Here is a 24657-nt window from a genome sequence, read left to right as displayed (position 1 = left end):
TCCCTGTTTTATAGGCCCCTTCCCGCGGAACAACGCCATCACACCCCCCGTGTTAACTTTCCCCAATGGGGGGGTCTCCTTATGAATGCCCACCCGGAGAAACCACTCCCTGTTTCTCCAGGTTCCAGGGTCCATCCCTTTATCAGATTGTTCACATGAGCGGGTGATCCCCAGCCCCCTCCTCGGAATCACACCCGCCCTTTCGGGTGGAACCAACAGTTCAACACATCCTTATCCCCAATCAACTCCTCGGTTAGGGTGGCACCAACTGTACCTTGCACCATATAGTCGGGCTCCACCTCCTATGGAATATGACACACAGTTCTCCACATGTCCCTTGTCCTACGTTCCCATTGGCGAGGAACCCAGAATTCTTCACACTTCATTTCCCCCTTCACCCCCTCCTTAGGGTGAAAACCTCTCAACTCATCATTCTCCTTCATGCCCCACTCCCCCGTGGGGTGGGCTCTCCGCCTCTCTACAAGGCGAACAACTGAGCGGCGTTTGCAGTTGTAGCCACCAGCAGCTCCTTGGTACTCATCCCCCTCTTCCCAGCCACCATATCTCCAATCAGGCACAGCAGTGCCGGGGAGTTGACGCGATACCCCTTGGGTGGCATGTATGGGGAGTCTGTTTCCAACAGCAGTCGGTCACCCGGCACCGCTCTCAGACCAGCCACTTGGCCTGACTTAAATCCTTGCACCCGGCCCGTGAAGCCGAAGTAGGCCCGGGGGAATGCCTTTAACCATTCCTGCACTGTTTCCTCTCCACCCGTGAAGCAGTGCACGTGCACTGGCTGTTGTGGCGGTAAGATCCCCTTCAGGATTTGTATTGCCCGGGCGTGGGTTGCCCCCGCCTCCTCATCTCCCGCGGGTCCCCTCACATGCACTATTACCACCCGCCCGGCTGGGACATGTGGCAATAGCTCCTTCAGGGCGGATTCCTGGCCTCTCCACTCCCACGCCGGGACTGAGTGATCCAACCCGACCTCCCCCACTAAGCATCGGGCGTCCTTCCAGAAACCAAGAATCTGCCTAAACACCTTGTCCGTCAAGCCTGCGACCTTCTTTGGGTGGATTCCGACCGCGGTGATGTATCTTGGGTCATTGTTGATTCGCTGAGGAAACGTAGGGGGGTCGCAGTATACTTCAACCCCCCAGACAGGCAGCTCACCGAATGGGTGACTCACTTCTGGCGCGGAGGCCAATAGTTCGGGAGTGGTCCCCTGGGGCGCCCTCCCAAACGTGCCCGCCCATGTCCGGTCCAGGTGGAAGTGGGCGTCAATCAGATGGTCGAGACCCCCTGGCCCCTGGAGTGTCCCTTCTTCTCCCAGCCCCTCAGATGCAAGCTCCTCTTCCCATATCTCCACCTCCCCACACACTTCCTCGCTTCCTCCGACGGCCCCCATGTCCGCGGACTCATCTTCTCCCAACTTTTCAGACACGAGCTCCTCTTCCCATGTCTCCACCTCCCCACACACTTCCTCGCTTCCTCCGACGGCCCCCATGTCCGCGGACTCATCTTCTCCCCCTACTTGGACCTCCTCATCCTCCGGCAACCACATGGCCTCCGCCTGTCCCACATCTACCAGTTCCTGGTCCCATTCCTGGGGAGCCTGGACCCGCGCAGTCCAGCGGGTATGTTGGGGCACTGAAACCATGAGCAAGCGGAACTCCCTCCTCTTGTCCTGAGGCACAAAGTTCAGAAGATGAAGCAACACCCTCCATTGCTTCAGGCACGCTGGAGAGTTCAGGGGCCGCAGGCTGAATTTGGTTGGGATGCGCCAACCCTGGGCCGTACACAAATGCCTCAGTCCAGCTATTGCATTCTCTTGGAGGGTGCAATCCGGGGACAATTGAACGTTCCGATTGCAAAACTCGTGTAACCCCTCCAGGGTTGCGCCTGGACCCAGAATCCAGGACGCCAGCTGCCGTAGGGCCGTCACTATTTTGTCCAGCACATCTCGTTCGGGAGGATGATCCTGCGGGTACCGAGCCCGGAAATAGCGAGGGAGATGTGCAAAGAAGGCATGGTCCTGCAATTTATAGGTCCTTGTCCCACACCCCTCTACGGGACAACTGGATCCTCGACCCCTCCACCTCCTGGGCTCACCCCTCGACTCCAAGACCCCCCTTGGTCCTGGATGGGTGCCCCTCCTTTCTCTGGTCTGCTCGGGTGCCGACTCCAAGACCCCCCTTGGTCCTGGATGAGGGCCCCTCCTGTCTCTGGTCTGCTCGGGTGCCGACTCCAAGACCCCCCTTGGTCCTGGATGAGGGCCCCTCCTGTCTCTGGTCTGCTCGGGTGCCGACTCCAAGACCCCCCTTGGTCCTGGATGAGGGCCCCTCCTGTCCCTGGTCTGCTCCAGGAACCGCCCCCTTCCGGCCCCTGGTAGCCCCAAGTGGTCCCACACCACGGGGTATCTCTCCTCCTCCTTCTTTGTTCTTTTAGGCCCCCAAGGTCCTCCCTGAGGGAGGCCTGGCCTGGTCACTGTTGAGCTTGGCCTCTTCGGTGGCGGTGGTTGGTACTCCACCTCTCGTCTCCGGCATGGTGGCGATCTCCTCCGAGGTCTGATGACGACCTGCACCGGCATCCCCTCCACCGTGGGCCGGACCACCACCCGCTCCCCATAGCTCCGTTGTCTACTTCGCGTAGGGCGCTCCTGCCTCACCTCCACTTCTCTCTTCTCCACCTCTCTCTTCTCCACCTTTCTCCTCTCCACCTTTCTCCTCTCCACCTCTCTCATCTCCATCTCTACTCTACCCTCTCTTCCCGTCCCCTCGGCGGTTCGCTGGGTCCGCCCGACAAGCATTCCCTGATGTCTGCCCCGGGAGTAGGCCTCTCCCGCCACTCCGAAACCTTCCTCTCTGGCTTTCCTCTATCCATGTTGGTTGAGTCTGATGCGGATTCCTGTAAACCAAAAAACCAACCGCTGATACGATCGTCCATCCCGACCTCACACCTCTAACCGCCCGGAAAGATCAAAACGCCTCTGCACCACCCAAGGGTCCCACTGCTCCTGATCCGCAGGTGGGACAGTGGTATTCGTCCATGGCCTCCGCCATGGTCTCTGTCACTCCTACACAAGTCCCATGAAACCACTCATCGCAGCCATCACATGCAATCATGAAACCTCCGTCATCCGGCTGGCGACAGTGGCAGTAAACGGGCCCGGTTTCCTCCCCGTCCTCCGCCTTTGTCGTGAGATCCCACTCCCCCCTCTAGAGTGGGGACCTCCTCCCGTTTCTTCCTTCTCTCCATCCAGCGAGGCACGACCCGATCCCGGCACAACTTCATCCGGTCATGATGAGCCGTGAACTTCCTCCGCTGCCCAGTCACCAAAAACAGGGTAGAAGAGAGCCTTTTCTCAATAAGGTAAGGTCCTTTCCACACGGGGCACAGCTTTTTGCACCGCCCTGGCGTGGCCCCTAAGTCTAACACATACACAGGTTGTCCTTGGTCCAAACGCTGAGATCGAGCACGCAGATCGTAATCCCTCTTCATCCTTTCCACTGAAGTTTGCAGATTATTCCGAGCTGCTGCATGGGCACTCTCCATCGCTGCTCGAAGCCCGGCCACGTACTCACTGGTGTCACCTTCTTGCGGGGAAGTCTCCGACCCCCCGAACATCAAGTCAGCCGGAACATTTACTTCCCGGCCAAGCATCAGGCGATTGGCCGTATAACCGGTATGGCGGTTCACTGCGGACCTCATGGCTCCCGCCAGCTGGGGCAAGTATTCATCCCATGTGGTTTGAGATTTGGATATGTAACAGCGGATCATCTGCATCAGTGTCCGGTTGAACCTCTCTACCTGTCCATTAGAAGAGGGACGGTATGGGGTCGTCCTCGTCTTGGTTATCTGCAACAGCTGGCAGATTTCATGGAACAATCGACTCTCGAAATTCCTGCCTTGGTCCATGAATCTGAAGTGGAAACCCAAACCGTGCAAAGAATTCGTTCACCGCTGCCCTTGCTGTCACTTCTGCCTTTTGGCTCGGGAGAGGCACACACTCCACCCATTTGGTGAACTGGTCTACCATCATGAGAATATGTTGGTTCCCTGCTCTGCTTGTGGGCAATGGGCCAATAAAATCCAGGTGCACCCTCTCCATTGGGGCTCCCGCATGGAATGGGGTCATCCTTGACCGGGCCTTCCGTGATGGTTTCTTATTCCGGTTGCAAGCGGAGCATTCCGACACATAGTCCCTGGTGTCTTGCCCGCACCGGTACCAATGGTACCTCTCCTTTATCCTCTCCTTGGTTTTAGTCACTCCCAGGTGTCCGCTTGATGGGATGTCATGCATCTGATAAAGCACCATTCGCTGTAGAGTCCTGGGTATCAGCAGTTTTTCAGTGTCATTCACTGCTGGAATTCCCTTCCTCACCAGTACTCCCTCCTCATTTCGTTCGAATAGTTCTCTATCCACCCAATAAGACTTGGCGGCCGGGCTGGACAAATATAGTTCTGAGTCTGATGGTACTTCACCTCCGTCCACCCATCTACGTAGATGTCTGAGATCGCTATCTTCCTCTTGAGCGATCTTCAGTGCTGTCAGGGAGCCGTCCCAAGAGTCCTTGTCCCCCTTCTGTGGGCACTCTGGTACTGTGAGAGTCCTTACTGAGAAGGTTGTCTCAGACCTACTCACTTCAAGGGTATGCGCCTGATTCTCTGTCCGACTCTCCCTCTCCACCGCATCCTCTCCGGTGGGGACCCTCTGTCAGGTGGTTGCTCTCTTCCACCACTGTCAAAGCCCTGACCGCCCTAGGGTCGGCCCGCCAATGGGATCACATATAGTCTACCTCTTCATGGAACTGTCCCCACTGTTGGTGTGCCTTCTGGCAGTATCGGCACCCCCACATGGGAGTTCCTGGAGCTCCACGAATCGCCGGTAGTTGTCACACTCCACTTCGCCGCCAACCGGGACAAGCCGTCCCCATTCTCTGGTGTTTGGCTCCTGGACGGTGCTCCACCCTTAAGTCGTACTGGCTCAGTTCCTCTAACCAGCGAGCAAGCTGCCCTTCAGGTGCCCTGGAAATTCATTAGCCATCTTAAGCTGTTATGGTCCGTCCCGGGTGCCCGAAATGCCTCCCTAGAAGATAGTGACGGTACTGCCTTGTGAAACGCACCACTGCCAATAGCTCCTTGCGGGTTGTGCAGTACCGCCAAGAAACCCGGAGTTAAGGCGGAAGCTGCCGTAGCTGATCACTTTCCCCCCGACCTTTTGTATCTGCAGGAGTTCAGCCCCATGGCCACGTCTGAGGCATCTGTGTCCAAGACGAACATGTCCTCCTTGTTTGGCATGCCTAACACCGGTGTTGTCAGTAACGCCTGCTTCAAGTCCAGGAAACCTTCCTCCTGCTCCTCTCCCCACTCGTATGGTTTTTTCCCCGTAATGGCGTTCAAGGGTGCTGCCGTCTTAGCGTAGTCTTTGATAAAGCCCCGGTGGTAGTTGGCAAACCCCAGGAACCTTTCCACCTCGCGTGTAGTGGTTGGTCTGGGCCAGTTCTCTACCGGTCCCAAGCTAGTAGGGTTCACGCGGATCCCCTCTCCGCTGACTACCCTCCCAAGGAATTCAATCTCCCGCTGAAACAGTTCACATTTTCTGGGCTTCAGCTTCAAATTGTATTTCCTGAACCGCTGCAGAACTGCACGTAGGTTCTGAAAATGGTCCGGAACAGCCAGGCCAGTTACCACGGCATCATCCAGGAAGGCGAGCAATCTCCCCAGCTGAGACCATGAGGATAAGAGACATTACTCTAGCATACGTCGCTGGGCGCGTGCACAACCCAAACGCCATTCTCACATGTTCAAAGAGTCCATATCGTGGTAACAAAGGCCGCTTTCTTACAATCCTCCTCCCTGATGCGGACTTGCCAGTACGCTGAGTTGGCATCTAATTTGGAGAACCATCGACTCGCTGCCAAGGTGTCCAAACACTCATCTATCAAGGGTAGGGGGAAAACGTCCTTCTGACATTTTTCGTTCACCGCTCGGTAGTCCACACAATAGCGTACCCCTCCGTCACCCTTTGCGTGAGGCACCGGAGCTGACGCCCATTCCGGACACCGGGGTCCTAATCACCCCAGCCTCCAACATTTTCTTTCAAGTGAGCTTCCTCCTCCTCGCAAACCCCAGCGGGCGTTCTACGCATACGTTGTTTAACTGGTGGCTCCTCACCAGTGACGATAGTGTGTTCAATGGCCGTGAAGTCCCCTAAGTCCAAGTCATGTCGTGCGAAGACATCCTGAAATTCCACTAACAACTTAGCCAGTTCATTTTGGTCTGCTGGTCCTAGTTCACGTTTTGACCTGGCGAATAGTCCCTTCAGGTGATCCGGAACTTGAGTCTCCAGGTCGTCTCCTCCCACCCCCTCAGTGGAAGACGCCCTGCATTCAGGGTTTCCAGCAGCCTCGCTTCTCCCCGGCCCGGGCTACTACTTCTGCCTCGGACGATTCCGATGTGTTGTCCCTTGTGCAACTTCACTGTGTGGTCGGGCCGTGGTTCACCAGACACACCACTGGGGATTCTTGTCCCTTGTGTAAAGTCCTCGGCATAAGAGCATATCGCTGCACTCCTGCACTGGCTCTACTAAATATTGGTTTAAGTTCCATCCGATACAGCAGGATACTCGGGTGGCAGTGTGAGGTGCTAACGACAGTGTTTGAGCTTACTGTCACCTTGCATACCCCAGACTTCCTGAGCTTCAATGTCATGGGAACCTCACATCCGCCGATGGTGATGGTTCTTTGCTGCACATTGATATTGGTACAATGTCTATCTATAAAGTCCAGGCCCAGGATAAGTTGGTCATTTATTGGGGCTACCAACACTTCTTGTCGGTATGTCACTCCATTAATTCAATACGGGCCATGTCTGTTATCCATCCTTCATTCTCATATCCCCGACCTGCATTGTTCACTATCACCGGGTCTGATATGGGCAACTTATCACGCAGTTGTTCAAAGAAGATGTCAGACACAATAGTGTTCTGAGCCGCTGTATCCACTACCCCCTGGGTCTCTGTTCCTTGGAAGGTCACCGGTATCAAGTATGAGGTTCCTTCATCCAGAGCATTAATGGTTACTATGGGCAATCCCGTCTCTCTATCCATCTCTCCGTCTCCCCCACCACCTGGCCAGGTAGCACTCCCGTTAGTGCTACTCTGGCCTCTGCCGTCTGGTGGCCATGGCGGCAAACCCTGGTTATCTAGTCCAGAGTTGTTGTGAGACGCAGTCTCCCACACTGCGCCCATCCTGCAGTCTATGCAGTTATCAGGCGGCCATGGGGGCAAACCCTGAATATCTAACCCAGAGTTATTGTGAGGCGCAGTCGCTGACACTGTACTCTTCCGACAGTCTATATCCTTTGGATTATCTGGCGGCCATGGCGGTAGACCCTCAATAGTCTCTTTAGCAAGCAGGGGACGAGCATGCGGGTCTACAGACCTGCCCCTTGGCTGTTTAAAGGCTTCTCTGTGGATCCCATCGCAAAAGAAACACTTTTAGCTGCAGGTGCATTACCTGCCAGTTTCGGGCATGCCTTGAAATGGTTAAGGTCTCCACAGTGGAAACACCCTGACGACGACCTCCCAGGGCTGGGTGAGCGGGACCTCGACCTCATGTTTCCCAATTTCTTTACTGTTTCGGTGAGCTCTTGCACTGAACGTACTAGTTGTGTCATCTCCGACCTGATACCTTTGACCTCTTTCTGTACTGTTCCTAGGTCAGTCTCGATCAGGGTCACCCTCCTCGCCAGATCGGTGACCGCGGGTGAATTGTTTATTGGGTTCGCCTCTATCTTCGAGGAGGCTCGCACTTCCCTCGGTTGCTCCTCGGTATCACTCACTGTCATTGCCCGCAACTCCCGCCTCGGCCTACTGTACTGCAAGTGCGAAGTTGTGTTGGTAGTGCCTCACGGCATCCATGGCCCTTTCCAGGGAAGTTGGTTTCAGATTGTACACCAGGTTCCCCGCATCCCGGTTCTCACAGCCCATGCAAAACCTGGTTATGGTCTCTTGCTCCACAAAGTCCTCTGGCAGACCTGGATATGCTCGTGACGAGGTTGCCACCAGACGTTCAGCCCAGGCCTCCAGTGTCTCCCCGGCTCCTGTTTCAAGGACGGAACGCATTCTTGCAGCCTGGGCAGGTTCCACGATACCAAACCTCTTTTGGAATTTCTCCATCATTTGCTCATATGGCATGTACAGGTCCCTCATTTGACACGTGGTAAAGAAGGAACTCTGCCTTCCCCACGCATGCAAAACATAACTGAAAGAGTTTGTCCTCCTCCGTCCCATCCTTCTCTATCGGCCAGCTTCTAACTTGAGCTTGAACGGGCGCCCCACGCCTCCTTCCCATCAGTAGCTAACCAGGGTTGTGACAACGCGAGGTCCTGTATGGTCGTTGGCCCTTGGGCCTTGATTCCGCTTCTACCCCTAGGTGGACCTTGGTCTCTCTCCTCCTGTGGTACTCCCCGGCCCCCTACAGGCTGGGGCTCCTGTCGTCTGGGGTTTTGCACGGACCCTGGCGCTTCCCCGTGCTCCCCTTTCGGGCGCCTGCTCCTGTTTCATCTCCCGGGTGGGACAGACCCGCCTCTGGCTCCGGGTCCCTGCCGGAGGTGAACAAGCAGCTGACCTCTTGGCATTCTTCTCATCCACCATCTCGGCTAATGTTGCCCATCTCATAGCTGCACATTAGTGTGCCCCCGCACCACCACTCTTCGGGCGGACATCAAGTGGTGTTGCTCTATCTCGAGCTGGAGTGGTTGTCACTCCCCAGTGACCCTCCTCCACTCGAACAGGTGTTATAGGCTCCCGCTTCAACTCTTGGTGTCCCCAACAAGGCATATTATCTCTCCTAAACATGTCCTCTCTCACCTCCATGGAAGCCCTAGGTGAGGCCGTGTCATATGGCCCACCTCTAAGGTGTCCCTCCGGGGTCCCAAAGTTGTCCATACGGCCTAACACCCTATCCAGCCTGTCTTCAGATTTTGTCTATCTCGCCACTGTCCACAATATTTTGAGGCATTATCCTCATTTCGAAAGTGGCACTCCTCTGGTGTACTTCTTCCATAGCCTGTATCATTTCTTCTGGTTCACCCCCTCTAGAGCCTGTATCATTTCGTGTGCACTCCTCTCATTTCTAGCAGCACTCTTTTGGCTTATTCCCTCCAGGGTGCGCATCATTTTTTGCGCACTCTCCTCATTCCTAGCCGCACTCTTCCGGGTTATTCCCTCCAGGGTGCACATCATCTGGCTCATCAACTGCCTGAGCTCATCCATTGGCACTCCCTGTCCCGCCAGTACCATCAGTCCCCGCTTGGGCTTCCTCTGGGGGTCACTCTCGCCTCGAGTCGCCACCCTGGGTCGAACCCTCGACATTGAGCTGCCCTGGCTACCTCATGGTTTTCCCCTGTCCTCATTTGGCGGCGGGCCACTCCCTTCAATAACCCATTGAATGTAAATGAGAGTAATGACATAGCCGCCCCTCGTCCATAATGAACTCCTCCATATTCTCCACCTCTTCCCTGGTGATGTTATACCCCTGGCTCCTAATTGACATGAGCCTATCCACCTGGTCTCTGGAGAGCCCAATATGTTTTAACTCGGTGGGGTTCACAAAGTTCACGTGTACCACATTGGCAGCCATGATAAAAAGTCAACGCACAGAACGGTCCCCTCACCTTGAAGTGTCTCAGATAGCTGTCGCTATTCTCCCCTCTAGTAGAGATCGGGGATAGCAGAGTCCAAATCCCTCCCGAGTAGCGGTTGAGATTATGTATCAATGTCACTGTCCCACCGAGCAGCGGTTGAGATTAGGTATCAATGTCACTATCCCACCGAGTAGCGGTTGAGATTAGGTATCAATGTCACTATCCCACCGAGTAGCGGTTGAGATTATGTATCAATGTCACTATCCCACCGAGTAGCGGTTGAGATTATGTATCAATGTCACTATCCCACCGAGTAGCGGTTGAGATTAGGTATCAATGTCACTATCCCACCGAGTAGCGGTTGAGATTAGGTATCAATGTCACTATCCCACCGAGTAGCGGTTGAGATTATGTATCAATGTCACTATCCCACCGAGTAGCGGTTGAGATTATGTGTCAATGCCACTATCCCACCGAGTAGCGGTTGAGATTAGGTATCAATGTCACTATCCCACCGAGTAGCGGTTGAGATGAGGTATCAATGTCACTATCCCACCGAGTAGCGGTTGAGATTAGGTATCAATGTCACTATCCCACCGAGTAGCGGTTGAGATGAGGTATCAATGTCACTATCCCACCGAGTAGCGGTTGAGATGAGGTATCAATGTCACTATCCCACCGAGTAGCGGTTGAGATTAGGTATCAATGTCACTATCCCACCGTACTAGTACTGGTGGATGGGGTGTTGAGTCATTTATCCCCAATTACAGTGATACCCCTTTCCTAGCAACAACACATGCGTTATACAATATACATGCTCAGCTCCACACATGCATGCTACAAAGTTCACTGACATCTATCCTACTTGGAAGTTATGAGTTCCACATCACTTACCGTGACTTTTCTCCCACGAAACATTCCATGAATAGTCCTCCATAGAAATACACAATCCATGAATCATCTCACACACGAATATATCCATGAATAAACACAATCCGCTGCAAAACACCGTCCTTCGCGCAACAAGTTCACCGCGAATTATCCAAAGTCAAATGTCAACACAGCCTCCGGAAGTAAACACTGAATTTCCCCCCGGTCATGCGCAGTGGAAACCCTCAGGCAGCACAGAGCGTAACATTGGAAATACACGAAAACACACTAAATCCCTGAAATTACTCTACCTAGCACCGAAAGACCCCTAAATAAGTTCTATCTACGCTATGCAGTCTCGCTCGCTCTGCAACCCCACCACAGCGCTGAGCTGAGAAAGCTGGGTGACCAGTAAGTCCCCCCCCCCGGGCCCGCGTGCTCCCCCACGCGGGTAACCTAAACTACCCTAAAAAGCTCCACTAAGCTACTTTTAGAACGATAACTAGTCCTCCCCTCTCCGATATAGGTACGGAGATACTAGAAAACCCTTATATCTATACTTTAACCCACTGAATTTCTGTTACACCCACTTTGGGTGGAAGACCATGCGGTCTCCCAAGCGCGGGAAAACAGAACAGTAGCGAGCGATGCCCCGAGCGAGAAAAATGGAATTCCTCACTCAGAATCGTTGTCACAGCGCCACTGTAGTGATCACCGTGTCCACTACGATACTAGATCACTGTGGAGTAAGCCGTGGCTCGCACCTTGCAAGTATTAGCGCCCAAATCTACGGTTTAGGGTAGACCCTTGAAACAGGCAATTCATACTTACAAAATGGCTTCCACGAACTCGCTGTGGCGATCGGCTGTCTCCGGCACTTTCCGTCGAGTCCTCCAACTTCCGGTTGACAGCTCCGATCACCACACGTATGATTAACTGTTATTTTGTTTCAGAGTTTTCATTTAAAAGAAAGAATAAGGATTTCATTCTTTCCTGACAACGGCACATGATTCTGTATCGAAACGTCGGACTTTACGAAACATCCCAGCTGACACGAAAATGTGACATTTTACGTGGAGTACCAGAAACGTTTGCCAATGTTTTCTTTGAACATGTTTTGCAAAATATTCAATAAAACCTTCTGAAAACGTTTTTCACATGCATTTGCATGCTTCCGGAAACGTGTTAATAACATTTTCTGTGTATATTTCCCTATCACGGGCAGCATTCGTTTTGATGATTTTCACATAGACAGCGTTGTCTAAAGTTGACTCAGTCGGTCGGTTTACAATAAAAATTTAATACAAAATACAAATCTATATTTGTTTATGTCTACGTCAGGAAAGGTGACAAAACCATCTGTAAGTTTGAGTCTGCTTTAGTTCGCTGTTTAGGAGTGGATATTGGAAATCTGCGTATGGAAAAGAACAAAAGCCCTGTCTTAAAAAAACAACAACTAACTTGTTCTGTTTCCTTTGGTATTCAGGAAATTAGAAATATATACAGCAAGACCATTTGTTGTCAAATTTGCAGATTTTTAATCCATAACGCAGACTGCACTGCAGGTAAAAGCAGCAGAGAACATCAAAACATTGAATCGTATGTTACTGTATACAGACAACTCGGCCATTAAAAAAAAGAAGTCTCTTATTCGTTAATACGTGAAGTGTGTATTAACAGAGACAATATAATATAATCTGTTTATATGGTCTCTGGTATTAATAAATGAACGAAATATAAGAAAGAAGATCGTTAATACCTAGTGCTCAGCTTTCTTGTTAATTTGCACTTGTCCCTACATGCAGCCTTCATCCCAGCACTGACACAGGACGGAAACAATTGAATGGACAGTCGGTAGGTGTTTGCATGAGTCGATAAATAGAAAAGTTACGATGAGGTTAGATTAAGGTCGAAATTATTCTCCAGCAACGTATTGTGTTATGATCTAGTTGTCTCATGTATTAACTGTTGTTTTGATTTGGAGTTTTCAATTTAAAAGGAGGTATTCCTTCTTTACAACGGTACATGAATCTAAACGTCGCACTTGTGAGTGAGTTTAGTTTTGCGCCACACCCAGCAATATTCCAGCTATATGGTGGTGGTCTGTAAATAATGGAGTATGGACAGACAATCCAGTGATCAACAGCATGAACATCGATCTACGCAACTGGGATACGATGACATAAAATTATAGTCAACTAAAGTCAGCAAGCCTGACCACCCGATCCCGTTAGTCGCCTCTTACGACAAGCATGGGTTACTGAAGATCAATATTCTAACCTGGATCTTCACGGGTCCAAAATAAGGAATAGTATCCTGACATTATCTTTGTCATTGATGTGTCACATTAAGAAATACAAGCACATGTCAACCATAAAAATTGAAAAGCTTTACCGAGGCCAAGAATGTTGCACGCTTGATTAATCAACTTCTGGGCAATATCACGGCGTAGGACACCAATATCACGGAACTACACACATTGTACCCATAGAACGCTTAGCCACCAGGCTAACTCACCGCCCGGTGAAGCAAAGAATGCACAGTGACATAGACAGTTAGGGGCGTTGGGGTAGCCTGGAAGTGGTTAAAGCGTTGGCTCGTCACGTCGAAGACCCGGGTTCGAATCCCCTACATGGGTACAATGTGAAGCCCATTTCTGGTGTCCTCCGCCGTGATGTTGCTGGAATATTGCTAAAAGCGGCGTAAAACCAAACTCACTCAGTTAGGATATAGATAATTACAAGATGTGCTGACTTCCGGTCAACATGCACGCTATGTTTACTTCCAGTCATGTACACCAGAACCTGGTAGTTCCTCTACCAATAGGCTGTATGTCGGACCTCCTCCGTGGTGTAGTGTGGTTAGGAGCGTCCGTCCGGAGAACGGAAGGTCAGCGTGTTCGATCCCCGACCCCGTCATACCAAAGACGTCAAAATATGGTACTTGTTGGTCCCCGCCTGGCGCTCGGCATTAATGGGTACAACAAGGACTGGTCGGCTCGAGTCAGTATAATGTGTCTGGAGTGGGGTATTCATGCTTCACTGCATGGTATCTCAGTGGATTTAGCACTATAAAACCAGCTTCAGTCTGGCTAGTACTAAGCAGCCGCACATACACATACACGCATGCATCGTCGTCATATGAGTGCTGAAATATTCTCAAGCACGACGTTAAACCCAATTTCACCTCACTTACTCATTGTATGCCACCTCACCTAATACTGTGTGGCCATTGCTGGAACCTAGGTTAGTTTTGGTTCATATGAAAATGATAGTAAAGGAACTTCAGAATGAAAACAATGCATACCGCTAAAACAGATGTGAAATAAGGGTAAAATCACTGGTCTGTTTTGATTTGGCATTTAGAGCGAGTGTGAGTTTTACGTCACATCGGCGACATTTCAGCCACATCGTGACGGCGACATTAAGAAGTTGGTGGAGTAACAATAAAGGCAAGATATCTGTGGGTGACGTCTTCTTTATTGCATTATCATGCGGCCCTCGCTTGACAACGGTATACAGAAACGGCATATCATGATATAATATAGAAGTTGACATCCACAGAGTCGCTTACCTTTAAAATTAACTAGTTTCGGTATGAAATCACTAGGTATTTTGGATACAAATTCATGACATCATCGGGATTGTGGCTTGTTCTGCTTTAAAACAGAATCTGAAATCATTGAGTCTCTTTATGGGTACTTATATTTCTGTTGTGTATATTGAGCAAATCACTGAAAGGTTTAACAGGACTTGGTGTTGTTATAAGTATTTCTTAATGTGCCCTGTGGTACGTAAAAACATCTTGAAAAACTCCAACTGTTCAATCTTTTATTTTAGAATTTTAGGGCCACAGGCCTATAGTACATCAGATTAATATGGATAAGGAGCAGAGAGTACATTTTTCTGTGTAGAAAGACATGACACAGAAACATTTTTTCTAGATGCTCCTAGTAGAATAGGGTTAACAGATATATACATTTGTAAATATTAAGATGTACAAAGTAATGTTTCTTAATATACTTTATTTCTCTAAAGTGTGTTAGGCTGGACAGACACAAAGAAAAACGATATTCATCTTCAATTAGATTCAAATCTTACATTTTACATATTTTCTGTCTTCTTTTCTTATTCCAATATATCTATACCTGTTTCTATTTACAAATTCATGGGATGAGCAACAAAATGTTGCAAGCGTGATTCTATATTATAAGATGATAAATAGGTTTCATTATATATTGATAACTTAAACATTCTGCAATATACAAATATTTATTTGACACAGGTAATTGGTCAAGCCAATTCTGGAGATATATATCTTGTAACCTTTGTTTAATGGATATGAGAAACTTTGGGCACGAGTCTATGCACTATTCTTGCCATATATTACCAAAACCAGAAGAAACTAGTAATTTGTTAACATCTATGATCCAATTACCTTTCCATTTCTATCGTACAAAATCATCATATTGTAACATTTTGGGGGTAATCTTTTAAAATGGCATATTTTTAGCATTTTTATCCAATATTTTACTACTTTCATTTTTGTTCAACAAATAATGGAAACCTACCACATTCACCATAAACCATAATGTTTGGAAGTAGTAACTTCTCACCAAGAAAACTTTGTGAATTGCATACGAGTGTACTTTTCTAGTTTGAGATGTTTAGAGTCCCCAAGTCTCAGAACAATATACAAATGTAGAAGTATGGGACTAAACCTAGAATAAAAAAAATCTTAAAATTATTTATGTGACAAGTCACGTAAATTATAAATAAATCTAATCTAATACCAATGATTTTTGAGTCTTATCTCTATTTAAGATTAGTTTCCATTCATGACAGTATTTTCTCTAATTCGTTTATTTCTACTTGTAATCCGCGAATAGTAGTAGAGAGAAGAAACTGATATCATCAGCATATATACTGGAAATAGTTGTACTATATCTGGATGTAACAGAAACCATTTAAACTGTTTTTAATGAATCTTTATTGCTAGTTCATTGATAAAGAAAGAAAATACAAATCACAAGTCGATTAAAATGTCCTGACGCAATACAAGGCTTGACTTCGTCGAGTAGAAAATGGCGTCCCGGCATAGAACGCCGACCGTATTTTAATAACTGATGCATACTATGGGAAAGAATTAAAATGGCGGCGGCAAATTGCCTCGAAGTGCTCTGTAAACAAAGTGGATAGTAAGATCTTCGGTATACACGTTAAACTTATTCTATTTGACATGGTGGGTTAATTAAACTGTCGGAGATGGATAAATAAACAAACAGTTGTTCAGACAATATTGCTGATCGATACATTTCTGACCTGAAATTTTGAGTGACAATCAAAGTTTTTCAAAAAGTTTCGAGCTTTAGTGCTGACATCATTTCGTATTTTATGTAGTCTGCAGTCATTCCAGGAATCGAAGTCTGGGATGGAAAACAGAAGCCCAATAAAGAGAACGGATTGAAATGGAGTTTCAAGTTTTAATTCACGATCTTTACAAGCTCATCCGGCGAAACAAGTTATCTGAGGGACTTCAAACTGAGATATTTTGAACAGTTTGAAGCTAAGCTGAAAGAAACGATTCAAGAGACATGGCTGGAAAAATTAGGAACCAAGACAAAAGTAACTGCAGCGGAATGTCTACAGAAGGCCTTGACAGAAATAGTCACAGACATCCAGTGGCAAATGCCAGATACGGCATCACCAATGAAGGGAAGACGAGCATTCCAAACAAACTCAACAATCTAAAAATCACAACATCGTTTTTGTTTTCCGACTTACAACAAATCTCGCAACAAATGCGTATGTTTGCAGGCAAACGCGCTTTTAGATTCTGACATTTTTCTTGATGCTATAATGCCACCACATCTGTTTGATCAGTTCTGTCATCATGCCAGGTTATCTCTGTAACTGGATTGACATTTCATCACTGAACAGACCATGTGTAAGTACCCATGATAAGCGTCACTATACTGCTACAAACATGAACTGTGTTCATATTTCATAATTTATGAATTCATACAAATTATTATATATATATGAATTTCAATAATAGGTATTTTAATATTTGAGTCTCTTATGACATATATTCATCATGTTAATTTAAAAGCTATGTTGGCATCACTTTGTAGTATGTGTATAACAAAGGTGTTTCTATCAAACCTTTATTGGTCACTATGGCAACTACCTAATACAGGACAGTAAATATAACCATTAGGAGAAAAATGTTTATGTTGGATTTGTCATTCAACTTTAGCATGCTCCAATGACTTTCTCATACTTGTGTCAGCTAAGTAAACTTCACATTCATGCGAAAACAGTAATGAGTTTCATTATGACCCAGCTTCTTGAAACCGCTAACCTCCAACAAATGCTGAGAGTAAACAATCTAAATTACAAACTATAACACTTTATCAGTTTGTCGGAAATCTTGTTCAGATTTCCTTGCCTTTGATTAGAATATCTAATGTATCATGTAGAATTGGCTTGAAAACTTATTTCATTATCATTTGCTACAGGTAGATCACACTCAACAAAAATACACATTCTGTAAATATTACCTATTCTGTTATTCAGTCTCTTGAATAATAGTTCTTCTTCAGTTTGGTGTTGACTATGCATGATATACTCTATGTTGCAGTATAAAAAGCCTGGTTGTCACCAACATCAAGTGGATACCAACAGTATTGGAAATCATCACAAAAAGTTTAAGTCACATCAAGGGTACAGCACTAACTGTGGATAGCCTTGTAAACCTAGGTTCTAAATGCATGGAAATTATTCAAAAAGTTGTGGTTAAGTCAAGGCAAAGAAGAGTTTCAGCGAAGGTTTTCTCTGGTGAAACATCTGATTCAGCGGTGATCCAAAGAGAGTGCTGACCATGATCAAACAAAGAAGGCACATGTGTCAGTCCACAAGTCTCTTTGCATCGGGTCTTCTCATCGCACTCTGTGATACAGGGACTGGCAGATAGCCAGAGACAATGTGAACTAAGTATGCAAGACAATGTGAACCAATCACAGGTTCACATACAGCCTGTCTGCAGCTGACAGTGGGTGAGTATGTTGTGCTGAAGTGGCTGGCAGGGATGGGGAAGAAATATTATCAATCTTACATAAACCATTTGAATGAAATGAACTTAAAAATTAAAACCCAATACACAAAGTTACATGTTTATTCAAGTGGTGCTTCTAACGGAAATTGTAATATTTAGGGTGTAACTTACATTGACATCGCAATCCGATACATACCCCAGTAATATGGAGTGTGATGCAATTTGTATCTTAATACAGTACTTTTTATTTCATAAGTTCATAATCTTTCCTATTTGTAGGTGAATCACAAAACCTGAATCATTTGTTATTAAATTTCAGACAATGAAAATGAGATATTGTGGGGAGAAACATAAGTATGAGGGCAATCAAGAGATTCTGCTTTTTATAGCCATTCAGGCAAATGCTAGAAAATCTTTATAAACATTTTCTTACTTCAGTATAGCTTGTAATGTAATGAATCATATGTATTGTAATACAGGAGTTTGTGCCGATGTATTGTAGCTTGAGGCTTGTATCATGATACAATGCTGTAATGTTGTAACAATCTAACTAGTAACATTTTACTCATTACCACGTAATGGGCTTAATACAAATGCTTTGTTTGATGTTCCAGAAGACAGGACTGAGAGTGTTAACTTAAAGTTGGAGCCTGTGTCAGAATCCAAGAAAAGGTAACTTTGTTGAGTGTAACGAGTAGCACTGCAGGAGATTAGGAGGGAAACTACATCTCTATTTGCATTTGTACTCTCCTCATGGAGCTGATAATTACTTTGAGAGCACACTGATCCATTCACTTTAATAATGGGGAAGCAGTGTAGGGAACCAGAAGCATTTTAATAAGTATGTGTACTTTGTGTTATTGTTGTTGTTTATCTTAAATGACCTTTCAAGTCTGTTTTAAAACATATGAACAAATGTTCAAGTATTACTGTTAGCCTTCATACTAGTAATTACATTTTCTTTGCCAAAATTACATGTTTTGTTTCCCATTGGTGTCCCTATAGTATTTATTCATAATATCTGTATCACTCATGCTCATGCTGTTGATCATTGGATTGTCTGGTTGAGACTCGATTATTTACAGACCGCCGTCATATAGCTGGAATATTGCTGAGTGCGGCGTAAAACTAAACGCTCTCACTCACTTGTATCACTCATACTGTATCTTTGTGTACATGCTCATAACGCGACTTCACCATTTAATATGTTCTTGTCTGTATGCTTAACATGCTAAAGGGGGCGGTGGAGTAGCCTAGTGCTATCGCCGTCGTCTCGCTGAGGACCCAGGTCTCGATTCCCCAAAATGGGTACAATGTGTGAAGCCTTTTCTGGGTGTACCCCCTACCGTGTTTTGCTGGAATATAGCTAAAGCGGCGCGTAAAACCACACTCACTCACTAACATGCTAAAGGTTAAATGACTCTCACATATTACTGGGGTGGTGGTGTAGCCTAGTGGTTAAAGCATTCGGCCGTCCACGCGCAAGACCCGGTTCGATTCCCTAAATGGGTACAATGTGTAAAGCCCATTTCTGGTGTCCCCTGCCGTGATATAGCTGGAATATTGCTAAAGTGGCGAAAACTAAACTCACTCACACATTACAATAGCCATGCTTGTGCAATATAGCATTGAACAGTTGTAGATACTTTTTAGTTTCACCAATGGAATAGTTATGATTAGTGCATATGTATCATGATAATTATCATGGGTTTGAATTTCCTTTGTGACATGTTATATTTAGGATTACACTTTCTTTCCTTTTTTCAACCTTTTTTCACTTCAGGATTGCACTTTCTTAGTAAAGTACAATTTCTGGTACATTTGGGGTTAGAAACCTTGATGTTAGAGTGGGTTAGATTACTGACTTTGTGTGCTGGTGATTTGGTGTCTTACCCTGAATTCGATGGGATTTTGGCCTAAAAGGTACTTTGTATGTAGTAAGAAAGTGTAATTCCAGATATAACATATGTTACATTTAACCGCTATCAAAATGCCATGGTGTATTCTGTTGTTTGTCTATCACAGTAATGTCTTCAGCAGTCCACAGAACACATATCCCAGTACTCAGGAGTTTGTCGCTGAACCGCATCAGAAGCTGGTGAAAGTACATCTCAGTAAGGATGATGCTCCACTGACCAGCTTGACCGCTCTGTCAAACAGTGTTTCAGCATTACCCAGAAACCTACAGCTGGCTGTTCACAGTTGCATACCAAAGTGTATGTATTCAACACACTCTACAGCAGGCTCATCAGGCTTCTGGGCCCCAGTGTGTGGTCAAGGGAGACAATTTCATCAGACAACACAGACAGGCTGTTTCCAAGATCTGCTGCAAGGTTTAGCACTAAAGGACAGTCTTTGGTATGTAGATTCTTATCTGTATTTAGAGATGAAATGAGTTATCAAGTTAAAATTTGTCATATTTTTAAACTTATCCGATCTCACATATTGTACTCTCTCTTTAATTCGGATGTAATGAGTGGAAACAAAAACATGTGAACTTATCTCAGCCTCCGGTCCAATGTTGTCCTCCTTCCTGGACATCTCACTGTCTCTCGCTAGAGGCATGCGTCACGCTCCACTACCTTCTCACATGACCATTCCTTAGGGATCATTTCTCCCTCTTGTCACGATCAGTGCAGATACTTATTTTGTGAATGAAAAAAATTCCAAATGAGAATATGGGAAAGAAAGAAACATCTTCCTCTAGAAAGAGGAAACTTTGTAATAAATGTAGAACTATCTTCGTTGTTGCTGATCCCCATACATCATGTGTGGATTGTGTGGGTTTTTGTTCTTGGGATAATCGTTGTTCCTACTGTAAACCTTTGACTGAGGAAGCTTTCGCTAAATATAAGAAAGTTGGGTCCCGCCGGCATGCGGACAGAGACTATCGGAAGACATCAGGAGAGAATGGCCCATCTTCTTCCAAAAAGTCTAAAGTAGATCTTCCCAAGAAAGTAGCAAAAAGGAGATCCCACACACCATCGTCTTAACCTAGGGATGATTTTCTGAAGACTTCTTCAGACTCCTATTTACCAGAGAATCTTCGCCTTTTATTGGGAAATGAAGATGGATTTGTCGCGATCGGTCATCTTTATCTTCGAGTCTCTGGTCATAGATAAGACAAACCAAACAGGACCTTTGTTCGACATTGTATCGGATTACCTACAACATGGGTGTACTCTTAACCTACCTATCAGGTGATCTATGTCATATTATACCGACAGTACCCGATTGATGCATTGAATCTTTCACCACCTGTACCATCTATCGCTTCAGTGGTTTCGTAGTGCCACCGAACCTCCAGTTACTTCGCGGGTCGGACATCGACAATCGACTAGCCATCATTCATCGAGAGATCGTGATCTACCATCAGGCAGGAGTTCTCACCATTCCTCATCATCGAGGTGGCATTCGAAGTGGAGTTTCATCTATGGAGGGTCATCGAATGTCTATTCGCTCAGATTCGAGCCATCACCATTCGTTGAATTCATCGCCATCGCGAACGGCTCATGTGACGCTAATCACGTACGGCCGAGCTTCCAGTAGTTATGAGACTGAGAGCACCTCAGATTGCAGGTTGGAATCGTGGATGGCAATCTCGCCAATATGTGTATCTCAGCCTAGGAATATGGATTTGTGTAGTCATAGTGAGATATCACTTCAGCAACATACTTTGCCTATGTCATCATTGAAACTACGGGAATGTCATCTCCTATCAACAACCCACTTTTGAGATGATGTTGCGAGCATTCACTACTACCTTATGGACTATGCAGCAGCCGCCGGCTGACTACGGTACCTACTGTACCCTACGATGTCTATCCAGATACCAGTACCTACAGCTGCTGTACTGACTATTACTCCAATACGCTGACACAAGACTTTGTCCCAATTATTCAGGCTTAAAATATCTGATCTGATGGGAGTTTTGATATCGCCGAAGCAGGCCAGGTTTTAGTTTGGATTGTGGAGAATTTGAAAGTACCAAGAAGCACTTCAGCAGAAGATAGTATTTCATCGTACTGCATGAAAGGACAGGATATGTCATCCATTACTTTACAACCAAGAGACTGTATCACTCGCATGACAGGATCATTAGATTTGGCCATCATTAATCTTAAGCTCGTTCGAGATGGGTTCTCTGCACCAAGATACCCAACCAGTGCGGCGCATGTACATGGACTTACGCGTCTTGCCATGGCCCCTACAATGGATGAAGATATTAATACACTATGCCTGAAGATGAATAATTCTCCGTTCCTGGTTGAAGATAGAGAACTAGCGCACATCGAAACGTCCATTCGACGAACCCTTCCAGCATTGAACTGTATTTTATCATCTGTTGATGCAGTGAATGAGACATTACTACATGCACTGGCACTGCAGTATCTAACCAGGATGCTTACATCAGAGGTGTGACAAACCGGATTATTGAACAGTTGTCTACTGTTTTCGACCAGATATCTCATTTTCTAGGCTATGTGCTAGCCATGAGACGTAGAGGTGTGTTGAATCATTCTTCATGGGAGGATAGATACAAGGTTGAACTTTTAGACAACCATGGTCCGCCAAGACAGATCCACGAGGTATCTTTTGAAGTGGACAGAGAAAAACAGTTTCAAGTTTCGTGGATCTTATGCAACTTCAGAAAACCCAGTTGCAGGAAAGCTCTTCGTCAAACGTAAGACACACCATTTAACCCGGACTTGAGGGAGGCTTTTCGCCAAAGTCATTCGGGAACCTCATCCCGTCGTCCCCTAGGACCGCTTCCAGGACTGGAGCCGGCTTGGGACAACTCAAGGACATCATCGCACGACTGGGACCTTCTGCCTCCAGTCGTGCCGATTGTATATACCCCTGTAGGTTGAAGACTGGGACTATTCGCACCCAACTGGGAAATATTGAGCGATCCGTTTGTCATTAATATGCTAGCGACAGGATACAGACTACCACTAATCGGTACACCGCCTCTCACAACCAGCCCGCTACTCCGAACCTATTCAACCAGCCAGCTAACAGCTCGCGCGACTACACGATAGGTACGTTGCTAGAGAAATTAGCAATCCAGTCAGCGGGTCCAGCACCCATGACTCCGGGCTTTTATTCTCCAATATTCCTTGTCCCAGACAAGACTCAGACAAACTGCGACTCATTTTCGATATATACCTTCAACTTCCGCCCCACTTCAGGATGGTTTCAATCAATTTGCTCCAGACTATCCTGAAGAAGGGGGACTATCTCATCAGTTTAGATCTCCAAGACGCCTACCTACATGTGCCGATTTATCCCAATCATCGCGAGATATCTACGGTTCGCTTTGAAAAGCATACATTTGGCAAGACACACTTGGGGTTCAAGAATGTCATTGCAGACGCATCTATCACGGTCCAGTCAACCATCCCCACATAATGGATGTTGCTCCAATCAATATTCCAGACGATGTGTTGCCCGTTATAACCAGACCACAGGTGGACTTATTCCCAATGAGATTCAACCATCAACTTTCCAAGTTCAGATCTCCCATTCGACGACCCGCTTTGGGATCAGGATGCACTAGCAATCTCATGGGAAGGTCTGAACGCCTATGCCTTCTCTCCAGCAGCTCTTCTACCCAGAGTGTTACAGAAGGTACTGACAACCAAACAGATAACACTGATTTTGGTCGTGCCCTACCAAATCCATCCCATCCACCCAATCGAAATGACCTGTTACTTCATCCTCACACAGAGCAGCACCACACATCATCAAAAACCCTAAATCTTCATGTATGGTCCATCTTCAGAAATCTCTCTTCGGTAAGGGATATTCGCAGAGAGAAGCTTCGTCTATTACGATGGCTCAACGCACTTCTACTCACTCATTGCATGATGATAAATGGAAAAGATTTGCAGCATTTTGTATGAATAGAGGCATTTCTTTACCTACTTCTGCCTCTGCTCAGGTTGTTGCGGTGTTTTTACAACATCTTCATTCAACTAAGAAATTGAAATCTTTCAGACTCTCGCTGACCAATCTCGAAGTTCCGGACCTCCAGCGTGGGATCTATCAGTTGTTTTACGTCATCTGGTCTCAGACGAGTATGAGCCTTTACAAGATAAAGACTTTGAACGCATATCATTCAAGACCTTCTTCCTGGTTATCAGAACTCCATGCAGTGGATGTTTCTCGGGTGACATTCAAGCAGGGCAGGGTTTTTCTCGGACTCTGATGGGATTTCGTCGCTAAAAACCAGTTTCTTGGACAGCCGGATCGTATGTTTACCATCCCACCACTGTCCACTATATTGGATCATAACAACACTGAAGATTTGGCGCTCTGTCCAGTCAGAGCGATTAGAATCTGCTTAGCTGCATCACAGGACCGACGCAGATTAAGGAAACAGCTGTTCAACCCTCTATCTACTGCATCCAGGGCCGAAGTATCCCGTACCACCTTATCCTTTTGGATGCGATCAACCATCCTGCAGGCTTTCAGGTTCGCCGAATTATAACCGCCGGCTGCATCAAATCCTTACGAGACTAGGGCATTAGTCTCCACTATGGCGTTACATAGTAACTGCTCCCTTACAACGATTATGGAAGGATGCTTTTGGTAGTCTGACACGTTTTTTCGCCACACTACCTCCAAGACATATCTGTCACCGATGTTTACACCAATTCAGCCCCTTGGTTCTGGCTCAGCAGTTGTCGTCAGCCCATCAACGCAGATAACTTATGGGACTGGATCCGCATGCGGTTCGCTGATTCCTTGTATGTACAGAATAAATTATTGAACCTTACTTCAAGCTTTTGTTCTACTTTATGGGACTAGATGTATTTCACTTAGTCATCACTAAGGCATGAAAACGCGAGTCTAGGGGAGACTACTCGACATACAATGTGGAGTCTATCGTTATATTGCAGAGAAACATCGACACACATGCTTACTGACCTCTACTCACCGAGCAATTACGTCAGTGAAGTGTGTATTTGGAATACCATACACCTTATCTCGGTAGTTAAACAGTATGAGACCTTGCCGTCTGCACTGTGACATAGGGTAATTCATGGCCCGCCATCTTACCATGGGATAAGTACA

At 46.7% G+C, this 24657-nt stretch overlaps 1 protein-coding gene and 1 long non-coding RNA gene across 2 annotated transcripts; one reads left to right on the top strand and one right to left on the bottom strand.

Moving 5' to 3' along the window:
* Window positions 1–294: 294 nt before the first annotated feature.
* Window positions 295–2749, bottom strand: LOC124279539. The gene has a single exon (XM_046715359.1). It carries the CDS (start codon window positions 2747–2749, stop codon window positions 479–481), a length of 2271 nt encoding a protein of 756 aa, XP_046571315.1. The 3' UTR covers window positions 295–478.
* A 14706-nt stretch (window positions 2750–17455) lies between these two features.
* Window positions 17456–19713, top strand: LOC124279538. Its single transcript, XR_006899407.1, has 3 exons — window positions 17456–17578; window positions 18192–18249; window positions 19603–19713. It is a non-coding gene; the product is annotated as an uncharacterized LOC124279538 (long non-coding RNA).
* The last annotated feature ends 4944 nt before the right edge of the window (window positions 19714–24657 follow it).

This window comes from Haliotis rubra, unplaced genomic scaffold, assembly GCF_003918875.1.
Source record: "Haliotis rubra isolate DU_JTF1 unplaced genomic scaffold, ASM391887v1 Scf2519, whole genome shotgun sequence".
Lineage (NCBI taxonomy): Eukaryota > Metazoa > Mollusca > Gastropoda > Lepetellida > Haliotidae > Haliotis > Haliotis rubra.
This window is presented reverse-complemented; position numbering and strand designations above follow the sequence as displayed.